Source organism: Salvia hispanica, chromosome 2 (assembly GCF_029641045.1).
Source record: "Salvia hispanica isolate PSC_SH4W2 chromosome 2, Shi_PSC_v1, whole genome shotgun sequence".
Classification (NCBI taxonomy): domain Eukaryota; kingdom Viridiplantae; phylum Streptophyta; class Magnoliopsida; order Lamiales; family Lamiaceae; genus Salvia; species Salvia hispanica.
This window is the reverse complement of record NC_142693.1, coordinates 32,097,566-32,120,532: the sequence shown is the minus strand read 5'-3', so window position 1 is coordinate 32,120,532 and position 22,967 is coordinate 32,097,566. Positions and strand designations below refer to the sequence as shown.

General features: G+C 34.9%; 4 protein-coding genes across 5 annotated transcripts; 1 reads left to right on the top strand and 3 right to left on the bottom strand.

The window, feature by feature from the left end:
* Window positions 1–2,657: 2,657 nt before the first annotated feature.
* Window positions 2,658–5,537, bottom strand: LOC125202638 (TPR repeat-containing thioredoxin TDX-like). Its single transcript, XM_048101121.2, has 10 exons — window positions 5,428–5,537; window positions 5,311–5,344; window positions 4,278–4,433; window positions 4,116–4,203; window positions 3,947–4,027; window positions 3,803–3,867; window positions 3,600–3,725; window positions 3,393–3,497; window positions 3,156–3,186; window positions 2,658–2,902 (listed from the first exon to the last, which is right to left on the bottom strand). Exons 1-10 carry the CDS (start codon window positions 5,535–5,537, stop codon window positions 2,658–2,660), a joined length of 1,041 nt encoding a protein of 346 aa, XP_047957078.2.
* Window positions 5,538–11,003: 5,466 nt separating this feature from the next.
* Window positions 11,004–13,329, top strand: LOC125202817 (thioredoxin H1-like). The gene is made up of 4 exons (XM_048101325.2): window positions 11,004–11,168; window positions 11,259–11,292; window positions 12,157–12,346; window positions 12,704–13,329. Exons 1-4 carry the CDS (start codon window positions 11,059–11,061, stop codon window positions 13,027–13,029), a joined length of 660 nt encoding a protein of 219 aa, XP_047957282.1. The 5' UTR covers window positions 11,004–11,058; the 3' UTR covers window positions 13,030–13,329.
* A 1,467-nt stretch (window positions 13,330–14,796) lies between these two features.
* On the bottom strand, window positions 14,797–18,013 carry LOC125202349 (TPR repeat-containing thioredoxin TDX). The gene is made up of 10 exons (XM_089066002.1): window positions 17,833–18,013; window positions 17,711–17,744; window positions 17,005–17,160; window positions 16,840–16,927; window positions 16,664–16,744; window positions 16,518–16,582; window positions 16,279–16,419; window positions 16,095–16,199; window positions 15,478–15,508; window positions 14,797–15,287 (listed from the first exon to the last, which is right to left on the bottom strand). Exons 1-10 carry the CDS (start codon window positions 17,940–17,942, stop codon window positions 14,962–14,964), a joined length of 1,137 nt encoding a protein of 378 aa, XP_088922128.1. The 5' UTR covers window positions 17,943–18,013; the 3' UTR covers window positions 14,797–14,961.
* A 2,262-nt stretch (window positions 18,014–20,275) lies between these two features.
* LOC125195889 (uncharacterized) lies at window positions 20,276–22,258 on the bottom strand. Of its 2 annotated transcripts, none has more exons than XM_089066003.1 (4): window positions 22,079–22,258; window positions 21,957–21,990; window positions 20,955–21,110; window positions 20,276–20,866 (listed from the first exon to the last, which is right to left on the bottom strand). In XM_089066003.1, the coding sequence occupies exons 1-4, from the start codon at window positions 22,186–22,188 to the stop codon at window positions 20,549–20,551; spliced, it is 618 nt and encodes a 205-aa protein (XP_088922129.1). In that variant the 5' UTR covers window positions 22,189–22,258; the 3' UTR covers window positions 20,276–20,548. The 2 variants fall into 2 exon arrangements, with proteins under 2 accessions (XP_088922129.1, XP_088922130.1); XM_089066004.1 differs by having other exon boundaries at window positions 20,276–20,848; window positions 22,079–22,257.
* Window positions 22,259–22,967: the final 709 nt, after the last annotated feature.

Below are 22,967 nucleotides of genomic sequence, written 5' to 3'. Positions count from 1 at the left end.
TTATTACTCCCTCCGTCCCAGATAATTCGTCTCAGTTTTCCATTTCGGTCCGTCCCACATAATTTGTCCCACTTCACTTTTACCATTTTTGGTAGTGGACCTCATATTCTACTAACTCATTCATACTCACATTTTATTATAAAACTAATATATAAAGATAGGACCCACATTCCACTAACTTTTTCAATTCACTTTTCATTACAATTCTTAAAACACGTGCCCGGTCAAAGTGACCCGAATTATCCGGGATGGAGGGAGTATCATTTTTACAAAACGAGTGCAGAAAAGTCAATGGGACTGCTAAAGCGGGACGGAGAGAGTAGCTAATAATTTTAGTTTATATCATATAGAAATTTTCATGTTAATTTTCTCTAGGGAGTAATTTTTAATCTTATACGTAGCTATTAATTTGTGTAATTACAATTAAATAATTTTCATTATTTAACAATATAAATGACTCCTATCTTTTTAATTCCATGAATATATAAATATTTCATATAATATTATTTAGAAATCACTTTTAATCATATCTTTTATAAAAATATAGATTAGAAGAAAATAATTCATTAATTAAATAAATACATAGATATATTATAGTAAAATCAATTTGAATTGTATGGCTTTGTTATAAAAAATCTATTCTTTAATTTTTTTAATTCGATGTTGTTACTATATTTTTAAATTTTATTATTCATGCTCTAATTATTTATCTCATTATCCATTTCTAGCATACACTACCACTTATGTCGGAGTTGTTTCTGTGTCGTTGACATAGAAAACACTCAACAAATTTTAGCAGTAATTTGCGCCTCCAGGATTAGAATCCTGGTTACGCCACTGTGTGCAGTTTTTGTAATTTTGTAATAGAACTAACTACATTGATTTTGAAAAGAAACCTACCTTCAAGAGATGCAATTGATTTTTGCACTAGGGCAACTTCTGGATCGTCTTCACTCAATTGATTAAACTACCATTAAATATTTAACACGCCTTTGAGTCGCTAACCTGAAGCTCAACAACATCCAAATCATCCAATTCAACATCAGACTCCACAATTTCCATCTCCAATGAATGCGCTTTGTCTTCGTTAGATTCAACAGTCTTCAGATGCTTAGATCTCAACATTTTGCCTTTCATCAACACTTATATTCCTTGCAGAAATAAGCTGATAAATCAGAATTAGGTTCAACACATATGTGGAGAAATCATTACAACATAGAAAAAAAACCATGCTCTTACCGCACAAGCCAAAATCTATGAGCCGCAACGGCAGGCGGAAGCCTTATTTGCTATGGCTTGACAAAGCAATGTACACGCAGCCTAACACTAAAAGAACATAAAAATATTCCCAAAATATCCGTTGAATGCACACGGACACTTGTCATACTAAGCCGAACAGGACAAGATTCGCATAGCTCGGATTCAAGATGGACAAGATTACAGAAATTAAGGCATATAATTATTGTAAAATCACCATAATCCGATTGAAATTTGTTCCCTTTCAACTAAATCAAAATGATCTAGAAAGAGAAACAAGTTAAATGGACTGTTTCAGATTGCAAATGAGCTATAAAGCAAGTACTGAAACATGCCCATTTTTCACCTTTCACACGAAGATTCTAATTCTTTCCTAATATGCTTAGATTAATCATTAGATCCAAAAAATATTGTTCTGATAGTTTCACAATTATGCTTCTATTAACATTAACGATAGTAAATGCTGTTACCTGAACTGATTTACTGAGTATTAAAATCATTTTCGTCATCAAATTGCTCCAATAATTGTAGGGTTAACACAGGAACAAGAAGAGAGAGAATATGTCGTTATCAATTGGAAATGTTTCCCGCGTCTTCAACTGTCCAACTAACTTGGTTTAAGATAGTTTCGGCTGCTGCTTTTTATAGTTGAGATAATGTCTTTGGTTGGTTTTTTTGTATGGTTTGATTTTATCTTGTCTTGGTTTCCTTATTGTACGATTTCTGGAGCAATCCACTTTTGGGATTGTTGAATGTAATAATGTTTTGAGAAGATGATATATATGGGATGAGGGTCCTACTTAACCTTCCGCCGGGAAGGCGTTAACTAAAAAAAAAAACTGTCCAACTAACTTTTATAAAGTAGCGCCTCTGCAGTACGGTGTCGTTTTTGGGCAACTTATTCCTTCCAAAGTTATAAAATGATTAACAAATTGATATTATCTTCAAAAATGTATGTTGTGGAGTTAATATTTAGATCATCTTTTCAATTTAGGTCTATGATATATAAATATATTTCCATAGGATTTATTGATGACACATTCAGCTTTATTATATTCCATTCAAAAAATAATTGGTGATAAAAAGAAGGGCTCACTTGGTATGTATTGATCTCTCTTTTCATTCAAATTTGTAACGTGAGACAACTCAAATGTAATATGCCAACATAAACACAGGAAAATTATTTTTAATACATAATTCCAAAAAATATTGTAGATAGTTCCAAAAATGTATCAAATGCAATATGCCAACATAAACACAGGAAAATTATTTTTAATGCATAGTTCCAATTTCCAAAAAAATGGACGTAGATAGTTCCAAAAATGTAATTCTATAGGGATGTAAAGAATGTTAAAAGGGAAGAAAAATCACTTTATACTTTCTCTTCTAATTCTATACACTCAAGAAATCAAGATTAATCCGGCATGCTGAGCAATCTTCTGCTCGAGCACGTTTTTGTCCACGGTGACGAGCTGATGATCCACCTCCTCACCATTTCTGACGAAGAAGAAGGTCGGGATGCTACTGATGTTCCATTCAGCAACAACCTCTCTAGCCTCGTCGATGTCCACTTTCAAAAAAAAGAAGTTTCGAGTCCTGGGTTCCTCTTCCAACTCGCTATCAGAATGGCTCGGGGCGATTTCTCCTGCAAGCAAATGTAACGAAATTGGATATGATGCGTATCAAGGCTGAGAATTTTAGAACACTAAAGAGAACTTGAATAACGGAACGTAATGCAATTCATTCAGACCAACTTTTATCGTATGCCTAAGTTCAGTGACTTAAGTCGCAAATGGGTATACGAAGAAACAAGATATAGACGAATCAGCAAATGTCCTGCAATAGTTGAAACATAACTACTTGAAACGAAATATTGGATAATAGTTTTGTGAATATACCATCGTTTGAAACAGAAGCATCTTCAGCAACCTGCAGCAAGATTTAAAAAATGGAATTACTCATTCAGAACTAAGAGAATATGATGAATGAAATCCGGTTAATATAAGCGAAGTTTTATGTTTAGACATATCTCGAGGAATGTAACATGTTTAATACTCGCCTGTGTAGAAAAAAACCCGTTGAGGTTTCAGGGACTATTAAATGCTACTACGATAAACAAAAAAGTTAGGACTCACTCGACGTGTCTTCCTCAGGCGCTTGATTCGTCTCAATTCCTTCTCTTTACGCAGGCGTTCATATTTCCGGTTGTGCTCTTCAATTTTCTTCACATTGCGTTCAACCTATAAAGTTTTAAGTAAAAATCATCTAATGTAACTCTGCTTTAAGATTGAAGCCCAAAAAAAATAGAAAGCGACGATACTGAGATACAAGGGATACTTTACCTGCTTGTACGCGTCAAAATCCAAAGTTGATGCAACGTGAAAATCACGAGCTGCCTCTTCCCACAAGCCCAGCATTGCTTTTGCCAGCCCTCGTATTCTGTATTCTACTTCCCCGTGTGGGTTGATCTATACAAAAAATCGCACAATAATCATCTTAAAAGGTGAGGTTTTTACCCTTGAAAGCATAAACAAGTCACGCGTACCTCTAAAGCTACATCAGCATCTCGTATCGCAGCATTTGGTTTCTTCAATCCGAGAAAGACAGTCGCTGAAGAAGAGGACAATAATATAGTTATTAAACACGACATCTCATACGAAAATATCTAGTTCACAAGCATGAGAGTTACCTCTACGTCCATAATATACTGGCGAGATTGGATTCAACATGATTGCCTCAGTTAGGTAATCTACAGCCTCACTAAACTTTCCTGGTATAATATAATTTGCAACAGTCATTCTCCTAGAAAATAGACTATCGACAAATAAATAGTAAAGGAATTTCCATAAACTGCATACCATCAACGCTTGCTTCAATAGCTTTTGCTTTAAATAGATAAGCAGCTTTTTTATTTTCTTCAGTTACTTCAACGGAAGGGTCCCCCATCTGTAATAAAGTAAGCAAACGTGTAAATGGGACAAATCGGGCAATATGAAATCCGAGTTTTTTGAGCTACTCACTTTCTGTGGAGGATCATTGTCCGGCTCCACAACGCCTGAATTATCCAACTCAACGTCAGATTCAACAATCTCGTCATCTGAGATATCATCCATTGGTGTATCGCGCTTCCTTGAATCAAATGGCTTTATATCCTCATTGTCCTCATCGTCTTTGCTCTGCATCAGGTCTTATGTCATCAGTGAATATAAATAACAGCAATAACGTCAGGTGGTGCATATAGTAAACAACCGAGGCAGTAATGTTTAAAGTGTGGCCCTTCCCAAATTATCATAAAGTGTTACCATTAGCTTTCAGTAGCAGAAATACACAAACAAACCTCGCAAAGAACATCAATGACAAAAGTTAAAAAGTGCAAAACAAACTTAAAGATGTTAGCAATCACGAGACAAATAGCGATTAAATGATACGCGAAACATGTTCATTTATGAAGAGTAAGACTCGGTCCTCCAGCGTCCAACGCTGCTTAACTCGCTAATATGATAATTCTTTCATGTACGTTACACGTGGCCCTTCCACGTTGTCACCAACTTAAAACGAGCCAATATATAAGCCTCGCGCCAGTTCAGATCAATGATGGATGGGAATATAACTACTGCTCAATTTGTCACCAATGAAATACATAACAAATTGGAAGTCATCAATGATGAAAGCATAGAGACAGTGTCAACAATGGATAACATTAAAGAGTTCATTCGACTTCCGTTTTTTGCAAGTGAAAACACCATCAATCCCTATTTCTTAATAACATTCTTTTGCAACTAGCTCCAAACCATAAAAAACCAGACATGATAAATCAATGCAGTTAATTAGTTCATTGCATTTCAAGTTGGCAACATCAAAGCTAAAAAACCTATCAAACCAGACTTACTCCAAGATCCAACCACACAACTCAACATCCAAAATCCACAAACAAGTTTCCATTTTTAAACATAAAAACACACAATCAAGAAGTATCCTTTCGAATCAGCTTGATTGACTACAGCTTCATCAATAAATGAAAACAAAAAAAGCTTCTCATGAGATCTAGCTCACCGATCCTCCAAACGCCGGAATTTGAGCTCCCAAACTGAAACAAAAAAGGCAATGAAACCCTTGAACACTTCCTCAATTTGCAGCAAAATTAAAGTTGATAACCAAAAAAGTTTGCACCTTTGCAGAAAATTCTTGAAGAACGCAAGAGATGGAGTGTGTAAGACATCTGGATTTAGTTCGTAGCACTCCACAAAGCCCTTCAAAGCCTGAATCTTTTCCGCTTCCATTTTCTCTCTTTAGCTTGCTGGAGTTTACACTGAGTATGCTAGAATCTTTCTCCTTCAAAATGCTTAGAATAAAGATTCTATATATGCACCACCTTTATAAGTGTAGGCACTAACCGGGTTATCGGGTTGTCCGCAATTGGGCCGGGTTTGGATTAGATTCTATATATGCTGAGTTCTTATTGGGTTGGAGTTCTTATTGGGTCAATCCAATAAAAATTTGGAAACTTTAAGTTGGTTTGGGTTAGGTCCAACGTATCTGTTAAGATATATATATAAAATTAATGTTTTTACTTATTTTTTAAGGTAAACAATATTAGGGTCATATTCTAATGCTTACAGCACCCTAATCCAAAATCAAGACCAAATCTTCACCCTTAGATTTTAAAATGAATGGATGAGATTAAATCTTACGAATCTCAATAAATAGTAGAAAAAATATCAACAAAAGGGTAATATCGTTATTATGTTATCATATGATAATTTTCGTGAATGTTTTTTTACATCAACATAGTGTATTACAAATATCAACAATATGACGTAAGAATATCAACACTAGTACAAGCAAATATCAACACATATTTATTGAGATTTTTACATGGTTTTATTAAGATTTTTTTATCTATTTGTTGATAAAAATCTGCAAATCAACATTTACGAAAACTAAAATAAAAAATATCAAATTTCATCATCCGAACGTCGTCGGAACATATGCAATTGAGATCTCGTTGGAATCCTTATAAAATTATCTTTAATTTGATATATTTTTTTGCGAAAAAATAATTTAAATAGAGAGAGTTACGTAAATTTAAAGTTTTAAGATGATTTTAATGAGAGGGAATCGACATTAATACCCTCTAATTTTATTTATTAATTTTCTTAATTAAAAATATAATCCATGTGATATTATTTCAACCACTAGATCTTCTAATCTAATGGCTAAGATTTAGTCTTAATTTGGGATTGCTAATTAGTTAGCAATTGATCACTCCCCAACAATATTATATTTTAATTTTATTATTTAGATATAAATTATGATAGAGTTTTATTATGTTACAAAAGTTTTAATTGTGTAATAGTATCATGTTTAGATCGCTATCGTGGCATGTCAAGTTAAATTGTAGTAGTAGTAGTGGTAGTAAATTACGATAGAGCTGGCAATTTTTGACATGTCAAGAAAATTTGATACAAACACACACGAAGCTTGTAACAGCCTGACATTTCTAGGGTATAATAAATGCGGCGACTGTTAACTAAGCGAACTTAAGTGTAACAAGAACATAGACTAGGGTTTCAATTAAAGAGATTTGACCAAGAATTTAATGAAGCATCAAGGCAATAAGTCAACGACTAACTCACGAGAATCAAGACTTAATAGAATAGGCTCAAAAGTCAAAGGTTTAGCATAATTCCAACAAAACGCAATAATTCCCCTCATTCCAAAACAAAGAATTAAGTTCACCACAACCAAAAATAATAGTTTCAAATATTCAGCGGAAGCATTTCCAAGAGGAAGCGAAGCCATGTATGAAGACACGACTACACTCAAAAACCCAACCATCCATATTATTCGATTCAATCTTCTCAACACCACCGACCGCCCATCGCCGCTCAACCTGCACATAGGGAAAACACATGCAGGGCTGAGTATTTTAAACATACTCAGTGGACTCATGCCAAAACGTTTTATAGTTATGCCACCCTTACCATAGTGAACTCGAGTTTTGCATTTATTTAAAGATAAGCATCGAGTATCACAAAAATATATCATGGACTGGCCAGTCAAATAAAACCTCCCATTTTCTCATCAATCATCATTTCATAGTGCGACGAAAGTGTGGCCACACTATTCGCCCACGAGATCGGCCGACTAGCAAGGACGGCTCCCGATCCCACCGTGTACACAGCCTGGTAGGGTTTGCGGCCCATACTCAGACCCGAATTCGTTTAATCATAGCCACTGTAGCCTAATGGAGAGTACTCACAATCTAGGCATCAGGCAATCACAATATCCAAAATAATTCATAGGCATGGCATAACAGTTTAATCCACCCTTATTTCTCCAACATCATATATTTGCTCATAGAAGAGAGTTTAGAATAAAGCCCACCTCGATTTCTTTCGAGTTCAACAAAAATGCACTTCTTCTTGATATCCCACCGGGAACGCGAACTATCACCTTTAGTTCATATTTTTTTCAAATAAGTCTCAAATCATGGATTAAAATTATGCATGATCTCACGTTTCCCTTTTCCCTTCGGTTATTTCTAAAATCACAATCAGAATGAATGTACGATTATCATATCGTTTTTATCACACAACAACTCCAGATTTATCATCAAATCGTGACACGCATGAGTGTTTCCCACACACAACACACGCACACACACAAACACACATACACGCCTACCGAGGCGTGCACACACCCACACACACACGGTTATACACACACATGCATCCAAATTCACCGATTAATTTCCCCCTTCACTCGTTCTACATGCATGTGGACTCAAGAACACCGATTAATCGGTAGAGGAAGAAAAGATTAATAATAGAAGTACCTTTTCTTGCAAAAACAAACGGTAGAAACAAGTAGAATCTTGATTCTTCAATGAATTCTTGAATTGCAGCTTCAATTCTTCTCCAAAAGATGAAGAATTAATGGAGAAAGTAGAAGAAAAATTTGAGAGAGTGGGAGAGAGAAGCGATCGAAATTTTGGGATGTGGGGGGCGTGATTTAGTGATGCTAGGGTTAGGTTTCTCACATGTATTTATAGAGTGCCAACATAATATCCAATAATTAAATAAATCAAGATTTGGAAAATTTGGAGAGATTTGATAGTTGAATCTGGCGTGATTTACTAGGAGAAAAATAGGGGATTTCAAATTCTAGGCTATTAAATTAGCCTATGATTTAATTTGAATATTTCACGGAGCAGAATAAAAATAATAAAATCCCCCAATAATAGCCAAAAGTGGCGTGTGATATCAAATTCCTACAAGGAATTTAATATAAATCCTAATTTAATTAGGATATGGTAAGATCTTCTTAGATTTGGCAAGATATGCTAGGATATTTGAATTTATTTATGAAAGAGAATAAACAAGGGATCAAATAAAATAATAAAAATAATCCCTTCTCCCATAATAAGGGAATTTCGAAAATCCCTCTAGACCAATCATAGGTTTCGAAATTTTCATCAATTAAATAGGAATAATCGGACTCTGGATTTAATTTGGATAATTATCCCAAGCAATAATTAAATCCAAGAAAAATAGGATTTCTTTCCAATAAATAGGAGGGTCGAAAATTCCACATGATTAAATAATGTTCCTATTAAATTCTCACTCATCCCTTAGGAAAATAATTCACCACAAATATTATTTCCTCCCACATCAAAATATCCACATATTCGGATTTCCACCTCCACTTCACATTTTCCAACGACTTTGACCATTCCACGGCCACGTCATATTTTCCACCAAATTGACTATTCAATAGCCACGTCACATATTCAACATGTTTGACTATTCAACTCAAACTCGACTCCATATCGCAATTAGGTCACAAGAATATTGCAATTTATCACTTATCAATTAATTCCACATATCATAGCATTAAAAGCATTTAATGCAAAAATTTCCACGTCACAAAAATTAGGGTTCGAAAAAGCGGGGCGTTACAAAGCTAGTGGGTTGAGACTCAATAAGAACCCAATGATTTCGAGTTAGGTTAGGATTTGGTCTTATTGGATTTGTTCGATATCATATTGACCCAATAACAATCTAATCAGTATGATTTACCAGGTAACCACCGGCTGCACTGGTCTAAGAAATGATTTCATATTGTTAATTCTAACTCTCAAATTTGATACTCCCTCTGTCCACAAAAAATAAGCAATTAGTGTATGGCACGAGTTTTAATTAGAATTGGTAAAGTAAGAGAGAAGGAGAAAAAGTAAGTGAGAAGTAGTGTTAGTGCAATGATGTGTACGGTTGTTATTTGTTGAAAACTTCTCATAAATGAATGTGCTCTATTTTTTATAGACGGCCAAAAATAGTAAATGTGCTCTATTTATTTTGGATGGAGGGAGTATTATTTTCTTCTTGGAATCTAATTAATTACTATTCCGATATATAATGTATAATCAACCGAACTGGTAAATAATCTAACATGCCTAATAAAATAGACATGTTACTAAAAAATGTATTGTTGGATTTAAAAAAAATGAAGTTCATGTAATAAATACTTCCTCCGTTTCATAAGAGTATGCATTCTTTCCTTTTAATTTGTTTTACAAAAATATGTACTTTTTGCCCGCAGGGGGTAGCGCAGTTGGCAACGGAGGGGCAGATCTTGCTGCAATAAGCCAGGGTTCGAATCCCACTGCTGTCGTGTAGTTGCTTCCATTTCTCAGGCACAGTGTGTGGCCTTGGGAGATGGGCTTCTGGTAGCTAGTCGGTTAAGGCCTCCTTCTTAACGGACTACTGCGTACCCTGATTTAACCCCCTCATGTGATGTCGGGCCGGAGTGTGGGGGCCGCCAAGGCGACGGACTCGCCTTTTTCTTGCTGCAACAAAAATATGTACTTTTTAAATTTGAAAACTATTTTCTCTTTTAATGGGATGAGACACATTCTTTACTAACAATACTTTAATTACCTTTTCTTTTTACATCTTTCTTATTTTATCAATTATACATAAAAACTCGTGCCCAACTAAAAGTGCATATTCTTGTAGATTATAGTAATTCAGTGTAAAATTTCGATCGAACTCTAGAGAATAATACTACTCCCTCCGTCCCACTTTAGGAGTCCCGGTTGAGTTCGGCACGGGTTTTAAGAAATACAAAGGAAAGTTGGTGAAAAAAGATAGTGGAATGTGGGTCCTACTTTTATATATTAGTTTTATAATAAAATGTGAGTGGAAAAAGATGAGTGGAATGTGGGGCCTATTACCAATTATGGAATATTCCAACCGGGACTCCTAAAGTGGGACACCCAAAAGTAGTACACCGGGACTGCTAAGTGGGACGGAGGGAGTAATAATTATTGATAGTAGTATTCATATTGTGGAAAATCTCTATCAAACTCAAGAGATCATAGTAATAAATATTGATAATGTTATTAATTTTGTGGAAAATCTATCAAACTCAAGAGAATAATAATTTTGTGGAAAATCTCTATCAAACTCAAGAGATCATAATAATAAATATTGATAATGTTATTAATTTTGTGGAAAATCTATAAAACTCAAGAGAATACTAATTTTGTGGAAAATCTCTATCAAACCCAAGAGAATAATAATTTTGTGGAAAATCTCTATCAAACTCAAGCGAAAAATAGTAGGAGTAATAAACCTTAAAATTAGGCCCAATTGCGGACAGCCCGAGGACCCGTTTTGTGGCAACCCGAAGACCCGTTTTGTGGCAACATATAAAACTGGAGCTGTGGAGCATATTAAGAATCTAAGCATTTCGAACGAGAAAAAGATTCTGACATACTCAAGCAAGCTAAGAAGAGAAATGGAGGCGGAAAGGATTCAGGCTTTGAAGGGTTTTGTGGATTTCTGCAAACTGAACCCACATGTCTTACACACTCCAACTCTTTCATTTTTCAAGAGCTTTCTACAAAGGTGCTAACTTTTTTGGTTGTCAACTTTAATTTGGCTGTAAATTGAGGAATTGTTTAAGGGTTTCATTGTTTTCTTTTGTTTTTGTTTCAGTTTTGGAGCTCGAATTCCGGCGATTGGAGGATCGGTAAGCTAGATTCACGAGCTTCCTTTTTTTGTTATTTCTGTATTGATGAAGCTGTAGTTGATCAAGCTCATTTGATTGTGTGTTTTAAGTTTTAAAAATGGAAACTTGTTTGTGGATTTTGGATGTTAAGTTGTGTGGTTGGATCTTGGAGTAAGTTTTGTTTAAATTTATTTTTTTGAGGTTTGATGTTAGATGAATTGAAACATTGAATTTCCAACTTGAAATGCAATGAACTCTTTAATGTTATTAAGAGTAGGGTTTGATGGTGTTTTCACTTGCGAAAATCCGAAGTCGAATGAACTCTTTAATGTTATCCAATGTGGACACTGTCTAGCTCTATGCTTTCATCATTGATGACTTCCAGTTTGTTGAATGTTTGAGCATATGTATTTCATTGGTGATAAATTGAGCAGTAGTTATATTCTTATTCATCATTAGATTGGAAATGGCACGAGGTTTATATATGTTCTGGCTCGATATTTATGTTGGTGACAACGTGGAAGAGCCACGTGTAAAGTACAGAAAAATTATCATATTAGCGAGCTAAGCAGCGTGTGATTCTGTAGATGCTGGAAGAGTGATTCTTAGTCTTAATAAATGAACATGTTCCGTGTCTCATTTAATATCTCTATTGGAATCATGATTGCTAGTATCTTTAGTTGCAGTTTTTAACTTTTGTCGTTGATGTTCTTTGTGGGGTTTGTTTATGTGTTTCTGCTATTGGAAGATACACGGTAACATCAGAGAGTAACGATAATCTGTCAAATTTGGAAGGCCACATTTTAACATTATTGCCTCGGTTGTTTCCTATATGCACGACCTGTGGTTATTTTATATTCACTGATGACGTAAAATCTGATGCAGAGCAATGACGGTGATGACCATGAAGATGAAAAGCCGTCTGCTTCAAGGAAGCGTGATGCACCAATGGAGGATACCTTAAATAAGGACATTGTTGAATCTGACAATGATCCTCCACGGAAACTGGGTTGTGTTGAAGTAACCGAAGATGATCAGTTATCAAAAGCAACAGCTCTGGAAGCACTGGCTGAAGGTATGCAGTTTATGGAATTCATTTTTTAAATCTCATTGCATGATGCTGAAGCTGCTTCTCATTACATAACTATTGTCCTAACATTTTTCATCTTAAGTAATTATGTTTCAACTATTGATTAATGAATATGTGTTCTTCTCGGTAGTTATATTCTCATACTGATTCGTTTATATCTTGTTTCTTCGTATACTCATCTGCGACTTAACTTAGGCATACGATAAAAGTTGGTCTGGATGAATTGCATTAGCATCCGTTATTAAAGTTCTCTTACGGCCTAAAACTCAAACTCTTTATTGTTCTTAGACTATTAGCCTCGATACGTGTCTTATTAGCCAATTTCATCACGTTTGCTTGCAGGAGAAGTCATTCTGATCCATTCTGGTAGCGACTTGGATGAGAAGCTCGATGCTGCTTCAAAGGCATCTCGCCTCTCAGTTCTCTACTTCACTGCAACGTGGTGTGGGCCCTGCCGTTACGTCGGCCCTGCTTTCACTAGCTTGGCAGCTAAATACCCAAAAGTCGTTTTCTTGAAAGTGGACATCGACGAGGCCAGACAGGTTGCTTTTGAATGGAAAATCAGTAGCATCCCGACCTTCTTCTTCATCAGAAATGGTGAGGAGGTGGATCAGCTCGTCACAGTGGATAAAAACGTGCTCGAGCAGAAGATTGCTCAGCATGCTTGACTGATTGTGTTGGAAAAAGTATCTACATTTGATCCATAGAACTACATTTTTTGGAACATGCATTACAAATAATTTTCCTGTGTTAATTATGTTCGGATATTACATGTGAGTTGTCTCATGTTAAGGGAAAAAAAAAAAGAGATCAATTACGTACCAAGTGAGAAACTACCAAAACAATTTCTTTTGCATCTGATGATTATCTAAGCATATTAGGAAAGAAGTAGAGTCTTCGTGTAAAAGGGGAAAAAATGGTTAATTTGCAATCTGAAACCGTCAATGTAACTTGTTTCTGTTTCTTAAGCATTTTGATTCAGTTGAAATGGAATATATTTCTATAGTGTTATGGTGTTCTTACTATAACTATATGCCTGGATTTCTATAATCACGTCCATCTTGAATCCGATCTACGCGAATCTTGTCCTTTTCTGCTTAGTATGACAAGTGTCCGCGTGCAATCAATGGACATTTTGGGGGAATTCATTGTGCTTTAGGGTTAGGCTGCGCGTACATTTCTTTGTCAAGTCATAGCAAATAAGGCTTCCGCCTGCTGCTGCTCCTCGTAGAATTTGGCTTGTGCTGTAAGAGCAAGGATTTTTCTTTTTCTGTGTTGTAGTGATTTCTCCACATATGTGATGATCCTGATTCTATTTTATCAGATTATATTTGCAAGGAATAAAGTGTTGATGAAGAGTAAAAAGTAAAATACTCCATTAATGTCTTTTACTTGATAAAAATAGGCATGTTATTAATAATGTATTGTTGCATTTTAAAAAAAAATGATGTTCATAATATATCTTGTTTGTAGAATCAATTGGTAAAATTAATTGGTAAGACATCTCTCCTTGAATGAAAAAAAATCAAGGAAAGTTTTATTTACATTTGTAGTTTTCAATTGGAAATGTTGCCCGCTGTCTTCAACTGCCCAACTAACTTTAAAAAGTAGTGCCTTCGCAGTACAGCGTCGTTATAGTCAACTTATTTCTTTCAAAGAGTTAGTACTAATAATGAACAATTTGATGAACATAATTTTTTTAAGTAGTGTAGTATTCCAAATTTTGTTTAATTTAGAGCACATTACTACTTAAGGGAAATGTTGAAATGAATTGAAGAGAAAATCGACCAAATCCTCGTGAGCATGGGTGGTTCCATTACAACAGAATCAACCATATCCCATCACTTTTGTTGGAACATTTAGCTCGAAAACAAGGCATGCTCTGCTACGATACTTTGACTCGAACATTCACGAAGTTAATCCAATACAAGCATACAATTTTTGGATTTAGGTCCTTAGAGGGTCGACCTAATAAGAACCCGATAATATCAGGTTGGGTTTGGGTTATTCGTTAAGAAATAATTTTTTTATTTTAATTATTTTTATAAGTAAAAAATTAAACTTTAATTTTATTATTTAGATTTAAATTGTGATAAAATTTTAATCATATTGTAACATGTTTTAATTGTGTAAAAAAAAAATTTTGCATGACACGATAACTTGCACGAGCACGCACAAAGTTATTGGGTTAGGACCCGATAAGAACAAGATAATTTCGGGTTGGATTAGGTCAATATTATTATTAGGTTAAACCAGTAACTACCTAATCTGCACATTTTTTTAATGAAGTTTCATTCCAAAATTAATTAGTGATAAAAAAAAAAGTGGCTCACTTGGAATTTAATTTGATATCTTTTTTACTTCACATTTCACATTTCCAACGTGAGAAAGCTCACTTGTAATAATATCCCAACATAAATAGCATCGCAATGTAATGAAGGAAAAGTATTTGTAATGGATAGTTCAAAAATGTAGTTCTATAGGTCAAATGTAGATAGTGCCAACACATTCAATTAGCCTGAAGGGGATGTCAAGATTGTTAAACGGGAAGTAAAATCACTCTGTATTTTCTCTTCTAAACATCGAGAAATCAAGATTCATCAAGCATGCTGAGCAATCTTCTGCTCAAGCGCTTTTTTGTCCGCCCCGACGAGCTGATCCACCTCCTTACCATTTCGGACGAAGAAGAAGGCCGGGACGCTACTGATGTTCCATTCAGCAGCTGCATCTCTAGCCTCGTCGATGTCCACTTTCAAGAAAACAACTTTCGGATATTTACCAGCCAAACTCGTGAAAACAGGGGAGACATAACGGCAGGGCCCACACCATGTTGCAGTGAAGTAGAGAACTGAAAGCCGAGATGTCTTTGAAGCAGCATTGAGTTTCTCTTTCAACTCACTACCAGAGTGAATCGGGATGATTTCTCCTGCAATCAAATGCGACGAAATGGAGGAAGATGCGTGTTAAGACTTACTACTATAATTTTAGAGTACACTAAAGATCTTAAGCCTTAGGCCATAAAAGAACTTCAATAGGAACCTAATGCAACTCATTGATCAATAGTTGAAACATAACTACTTGAAACGAAATATAAGACAATAGTTGTGTGAATATACCATCTTTTAAAACAGAAGCAGCTTCGGCATCCTGCAATAAGATATACAAAAAAAATGAATTACTAATTCAGAACTAAGGCTCCATTCGGTATCATGGAATGAAATTGGAATTGAAGCTTTCAATTCCAAATTCAATATTTAGTACCACAAAAAAAATTGGATTTATAATTGAATTACAATTCCAATTCCAATTCCAATTCCAATTCCACAATTTGAATTCCATATCAAAAAGTAGATAATTGGAATTCCAACTAGTTATAAAATTGGGCACCTTCAAACACTGCACACACACTACACATACACTGCACACACTACACGCACACTGCACACACTGCACACACATGCTGCACACATATTGCATATCAATTCCTTCGAATTCAATTCCTAGTATCATTTTTACTGGATAAAGGATTTGGAATAGAATTATAATACAATCCCTAAGAGAATTTGATGAATGAAATCGTGGAAATATTTGTGAGGTTGTGTTTAGATATATATAACTCGAGGAATGTAGCATGTTTAATACTCGCTTGTGTAGAAAAATCCATTGAAGTTTTTGGGGTGCCGGGTGATAAAAAACTATCAAATGCTAAATAACCAAAAAGGTTAGGACTCACTTGACGCCTCTTCCTCTCAAGCTCAATTCGTCTTAATTCCTTCTCTTTACGTAGGCGTTCATATTTCCGGTTGTGCTCTTCAATTTTCTTTGCATTGGGTTCAACCTGAAAAGGTTTAAGTAAAAATCATATAAGGTAACTCCAGTTTAAAATTGAAGCCAAAAAACTAGAAAGTGATGTTTACCTTCTTGAGCGCTAGTCCTATCTCCTCGTCAAAATCCAACTTTGATGCCACGTGCAAGTCACGAGCAGCCTCTTCCCACAAGCCCAACATTGCTTTTGCCAGCCCTCGTGCTTTGTATCCTTTTGCCGAGTCTGGGTTGATCTATACAAAATAACGAAGAAACAAATCAATAATCTTCTTTAAAGGTGAGGTATTTTACCCTTGAAAGCATAACTAGTCAAGCTCAAAGCCACACGTACCTGTAAAGCTGCATCAGCATCTCGTATCGCAGCATTTGGTTTCTTCAATTTGATAAAGATACTCGCTGAAGAAGAGAACATTGATATAGTTATTAAACACGTCATCTCCTACGAAAATCTCTACAGTTCACAAGCATGAGAGTTACCTCGATTTCCATATAATATTGCCGAGTTTGGATTCAACATGATTGCCTCAGTTAGGTAATCTATGGCCTCACTTAACTTTCCTGAATTGGTAGAATAGAAATTGCAACAGTTATTCTCCTAGAAAATAGGCTATCGACAAAAAATAGTAGTAAAAGAAATTCCATAAATGGCATGCCATCAGCGATTGCTTCCATAGCTTTTGCTTTCGATAGCTGAGCAGCTTCTTGATTTTCTTCAGTTACTTCAACGGAAGGGTCCCCCATCTGTAATAATAAAGTAATCCAGTGTGTAAAAGGGAAAAATCGGGCAATATGAAATCGGAGTTTTTTGAGCTACTCACTTTCTGTGGAGGATCATTGTCCGGCTCCACAATGTCTGAATTATCGAACTCAACGTCAGATTCAACAATGTCATCATTTGAGATATCCTCCATAGGTACATCGCGCTTCCTAGTATCAAATGGCTTTTTATCCTCATGGTCCTCACCGTCTTTGCTCTGCATCAGGTCTTACGTCATCAATGAATATAAAATAACCACAGCTCGTGCATATAGGAAACAACCGAGGCAATAATGATAAAATGTGGCCTTCCAAACTTGTCTGATTATCTCTCTGATGTTACCGTGTAGCTTTCAATTGCAAAAATACTCAAACAAACCCCACAAAGATCAAAAGTTAAAAACTGAAAAACAAAGGCCATGAACCTAAAAGATGCTAGCAATCACGATTTTCACAAGCGAAAACACCATCAATCCCTATTCTTGATGACATTCTTTTGCAACTAGTTCCAAATTATCAAAGCCATACATGATAAATTAATGCAAATCAATTTTTCAATCCATCTAACATCAAACCTCAAAAAAGCAATTAAACCAAACTTACTACACGATCCAACCACAACTAATTCAGCATCAAAAACCCACAAAAAAGTTTTCATTTTTAAACTTAAAACACACACAATCAAGAATATTCTTTCAAATGGGCTTAATTAACTACAGCTTCATCAATACAGAGAAACAAAAAAGGATGCTCATGAATCTAGCTCACCGATCCTCCAAACGCCGGAATTCTAGCTCCCAGACTGAAACAAACAGCATAATAACAATTAAACCCATAAAAACTTCCTCAATTTACAACAAAAATAAAGTTGAAAACCAAAAAGTTTGCACCTTTGCAGAAAATTCTTGAAAAATGCAAGAGATGGAGTGTTTAACACATGTGGGTTTTGTTTGCAGTACTCCACAAAACCCTTCAATTCTTGAATCTTTTCCGCCTCCATTTTTCTCTCCTTCGCTTGCTTGCTTGCTTGCGTTTATTTGAGTGAGGATCTTTTTCTCCTTTAAAATTCTTAAATTCGAGTACTAGAATAAATTCTCCAGTTCTAGAACTATTCACAAAATGGGTCTTCGGGTCGTCCGCAAACGGGTCGGGCCTTGCACAATATTTGTTTAATTGGTAACTATTTTTTTTTTAAAAAAGATAATATTTAATTGGTAACTATTTTATTTTAAAAAGATAATATATTTTCTTAGATTTATTATATTGATTAAAGTTAATAGTAACAAAGTACTTATAAAAAATATATAAAATAAACAATAAAAAGTATTTATTAACTTAATAGCCTACGTTCTAAATCCACCCACGAATTATATTATCAAGCTTTTTCTAAATTTCACCCACGAATTAAATTATCAAGCTTTTTTACTGGAGTAGTTGTTAGTAATGCAAGTTTATAGTATTTTTTTAAAATATTGTTCATGTAACTGTAGAATCAATTGGTAAGACATCTCTCCTTAAATAAAAATCAAGCAAATTTTAACAGTAGCACTGCATTTGAGGTTTGTGGGTCTTTGGAGATCATAGTACAGTATTAATTTTTATGGAAAATCCATATTAAGCTCAAGAGAATTGATAATAATAATTCTTCCATTTTTGTTGCAAAACTTAAGATTTATACAATGTGATTCTGATCATAAGACTACTACAATCTTTAAACAATTCAGCAAAAAAATGTAACTACATGACTACAGCAATGTTTAACAGACAATAAACAGCATATATAACACAAGCTGACACTGGAATTCTTTTTTATCTTGCATCTTAATTATCTCTATAACTTATTTGCAGCTTCTGCTAAAACCATCCCCTCAATTGGCTGCTGGTACTGGACAAGACCCGGACGAGTTCATTGACAAGCTCGTCCCACCAGATCCGGCCGCCCCGTAATCCCTAGACTGACTGATGTGAATCAAATAATGTTAGTTTTACTCCATAATTTCTCCTATTTTGTACATTAAAATCGTCTATCAATTAATCATTAAAGTTTGATTATTATATATTAGTCTGATTGAAACTGTTCATTGCCTATTAAGACGGTATCCAAATTCTTTTATCTTACCACCGTTATCTTCGTCTTTGAAATAACTCGGCGTGGGTACCTTGTACGCCTCAATCGGAGCTCAGATGAAGAAGTTACGAACATTTGAAAAAGGTTGCGCCGGGTCAGGCGTTTTCCTCGAAAACTGCCGATTTTTAGGTTTTAAATTGGTTACTGGGCGGTTTTTGGAGTCATTCATACATATTCAGACACGAGAAAAGGGAGAGGAAAAGAGAGAAAGAGAGGTGGAAGAAGAAAAGAAAGAAATTCCAGCCAACATTCCGACAATCCATCTCCAAATCCCAATTCCACTCAACGAGAGCATGCTTCTTATGATTTTTGTTGCAAATTCCACCATGTGTTTAGGCTAAACTCTCTATGTTGCTCCAAGTTGTAATCTAGGCTTTGTATGGATGTTTCTACATCATTGAATTCATGTGTTTGTTACCAACAATGTGTTTAATGTTTATACACTATGTTTTTGGCTAATAATGTAGTGTTGTTCTTTCATTTGCTATAGTCTCTTTAACATAGTTTGGGAATGTTTGATTGTTGGTATGCTATTAAATAAGAATTGTTCAGAGGATAATTTAATAGTGGATTAAGTAGGTGATTATAGTAGGTGTTTATTTCTCCAGTTCCGCAAGAGTTTATAGACATCGAAGATTGCTTCATAGGTTGTGTTCAGCTAATTGTGAACTACTCATCGTGTACATGTTCAGTGTATGTGATTAGGTTGATGTTTTAATCCCTTCATATTTTTCGTTGTTTTCGTTGTTATAGGTGTAGAACAATACAAGCCTAGTGAGCAACTTGGCACGGCATATTCTCTTGTTTGAATAGTCTTTCTTTAGGTAACTTTTAGCTTTATTTTATCAACATCTTTCAAAACCAAAAATCAAATCTTTATGCTACATCTTTTTAAATTTTTAAGCTTTAAACAATCTTCTACCTCGTGGATCGGCACTTGAAATACTACTAACGACGTTGTAATCTTGCAGTATCGTAGTATTATTAGAATTAATTAATTAAATTTGATATGCTGAATCAGATACTCTAAAATACACATCAGTGACAATCATCATAAGGTGAAACACTGATGACCCTACAATAGTGAGAGCAAGTATTTTTAGGCACTAAACAGATCACTTTGCAACATTTAAATCAAAAATCGCGGATTTTGAACGTCTAGATAGGTAGAACCATAGAAGAGTGCATTTACGTGCAATATGGAATGACGATAGGAAAGGAATGGAAATTTAATGTTTCAATCAAAGGCATAGCACAAAGAAAGCATATCTCCTATCATGAAAACGAAGACGAGACAATTGGACTCAAGCAATAACCACTCTACCGATTGAACAAGAATTTCACAGCCAATAAATGCAATCTAAGTTCAAATGAGGCTAGAGATCTACCTCTCCTTGCGCTTCTCCAAGAACCAGGCTAGAGATTTTCTGCGAAACTGAGCACAGTGTCTGAAAACAACACGACGCGGAAGAAGATATTTAACGACTATTTTGTTGCCGTGTTGTTATCGATATTTTGCCCTGCAAATTTTGGGCAATGAATGGATGCTTAAACTCAAGCCAACAATCAAGCTCCCAAAGATCATCCAAAACTATGAGACATCGCTTCTCTCTTTGTATCTCACGTAGTCTCTCTATCAATTCAGAGTCGCTCAGACTTGGAACCTCCACCCTTATTCCTGGCTCATCGTTCAGAATTGAAGTTGAAACACTCTTCTTCTTCTTTTGATTCTCTAGTTGCCTCAAAACATCCTCCCAAACTGATCGACTCTCACATTGCTGAGTAATGCAAACCCACTTTTTGAAGTAATGTAATAACAAAGTGATCCAGTGTGTAAAAAGGAAAAATCGGGAAATATGAAATCGGAGTTTTTGAGCTACCCACTTTTTGTGGAGGATCATTGTCAGGCTCCACAATGTCTGAATTATCCAACTCAACGTCAGATTCAACAATGTCTTCATTTGAGATATCCTCCATTGGTACATCGCGCTTCCTAGCATCAAATGGCTTTTTATTCTCATGGTCCTCACCGTCTTTGCTCTGTATCAGGTCTTACGTCATCAGTGAATATAAAATAACTAAAGGTCGTGCATATAGGAAACAACCGAGGCAATAATGATAACATGTAGCCTTCCAAACTTGTCTGAAAATCTCTCTGATGTTACTGTGTAGCTTTCAATTGCAAAAATACACAAACAGACCCCACAGAGATCATCAGCGACAAAAGTTAAAAACTGAAAAACAAAGCCCATGAACCTACAGATCCTAGCAATCATGAAACGGATAGAGATTAAATGATACAGAAAATGTGTTCATTTATGAAGAGTTAAACTCAGCATCCACAGCGTCACACGCTGCTTAGCACGCGAATATGACACGTTGCTCTTACACATTGGCCATTGCCACCAACTTAAAATCGAGTTAGTATATACACATCATGCCATTTCCGACCTAACGACTATAAGGAATCTAACTAATGCTCAATTTTTCAGTAATGAAATACATAGATTGGAAGTACCGTTGATGAAAGCATAGAGACAGTATTAAAGAGTTCATTCGACTTCCAATTTTCACAAGCGAAAACACCATCAATCCCTATTCTTGATGACATTCTTTTGCAACTAGTTCCAAATTATCAAAGCCATACATGATAAATTAATGCAAATCAATTTTTCAATCCATCTAACATCAAACCTCAAAAAAACAATTAAACCAAACTTACTACACGATCCAACCACACAACTCAGCATCAAAAACCCACAAAAAAGTTTACATTTTTGAACTTAAAACACACACAATCAAGAATATTCTTTCAAATGGGCTTAATTAACTACAGCTTCATCAATACAGAAAAACAAAAAAAGGATGCTCATGAATCTAGCTCACCGATCCTCCAAACGCCGGAATTCGAGCTCCCAAACTGAAACAAACAACAAAATAACAATTAAACCCATAAAAACTTCCTCAATTTACAACATAATTAAAGTTGAAAACCAAAAAGTTTGCACCTTTGCAGAAAATTCTTGAAAAATGCAAGAGATGGAGTGTTTAACACATGTGGGTTTGGTTTGCAGAACTCCACAAAACCCTTCAATTCTTGAATCTTTTCCGCCTCCATTTTCTCTCCTTCGCTTGCTTGCTTGCGTTTACTTTGAGCGAGGATCTTTTTCTCCTGTAAAATTCTTAAATTCTAGAATAAATTCTCCAGTTCTAGAACACAGAATGGGTCTTCGGGTCGTCCACAAACGGGTCGGGCCTTGCACAATTTTTGTTTGATTAGTAATTATTTTATTATAAAAAGATAGTGTGTTTTCTTAGATTTATTATATTGATTAAAGTTTATAGTAACAAGATACCTATAAAAAATATATTAAATAAACAATCAAAATTATTTATTAATTAAAAGCCAATTTCACCCCCTAATTATATTAGAGCATCTCGAGGGGAGAGGTAAATAGAGAGGTAAATTAATATAACTATCATATTTACTTTTTTTCATAAAAAATCATTCTCGAATGGGAGAGGTATTTGAGAAGATATTATACCTCTTCATCAATGGAGATGTAAAATCTTATAACTACCAAATTTATCTTCCTTTTATGGAAAATCATTTTCTAAGGAGAAAGATATTTGAGAAGGTATTACACTTTTAATTTTAATACATTTTGTATGATTATTTTATTTAAAAGAATTAATTTACCTTTTTATATACATTTTTCTTTCGGAATATGTTAGTACTACTTTTTTGAATGGTATATTTCTAAGAAGGTAAATATATGACATTGATACGCCTTTTTTTATATATCTTCCTTCGAGATGCTCTTATCAAGCTTTTTACTAGAGCAGTTGTTAGTAATTTATGTTTATATTTTTTTAATTATTGCTCATGTAATTATA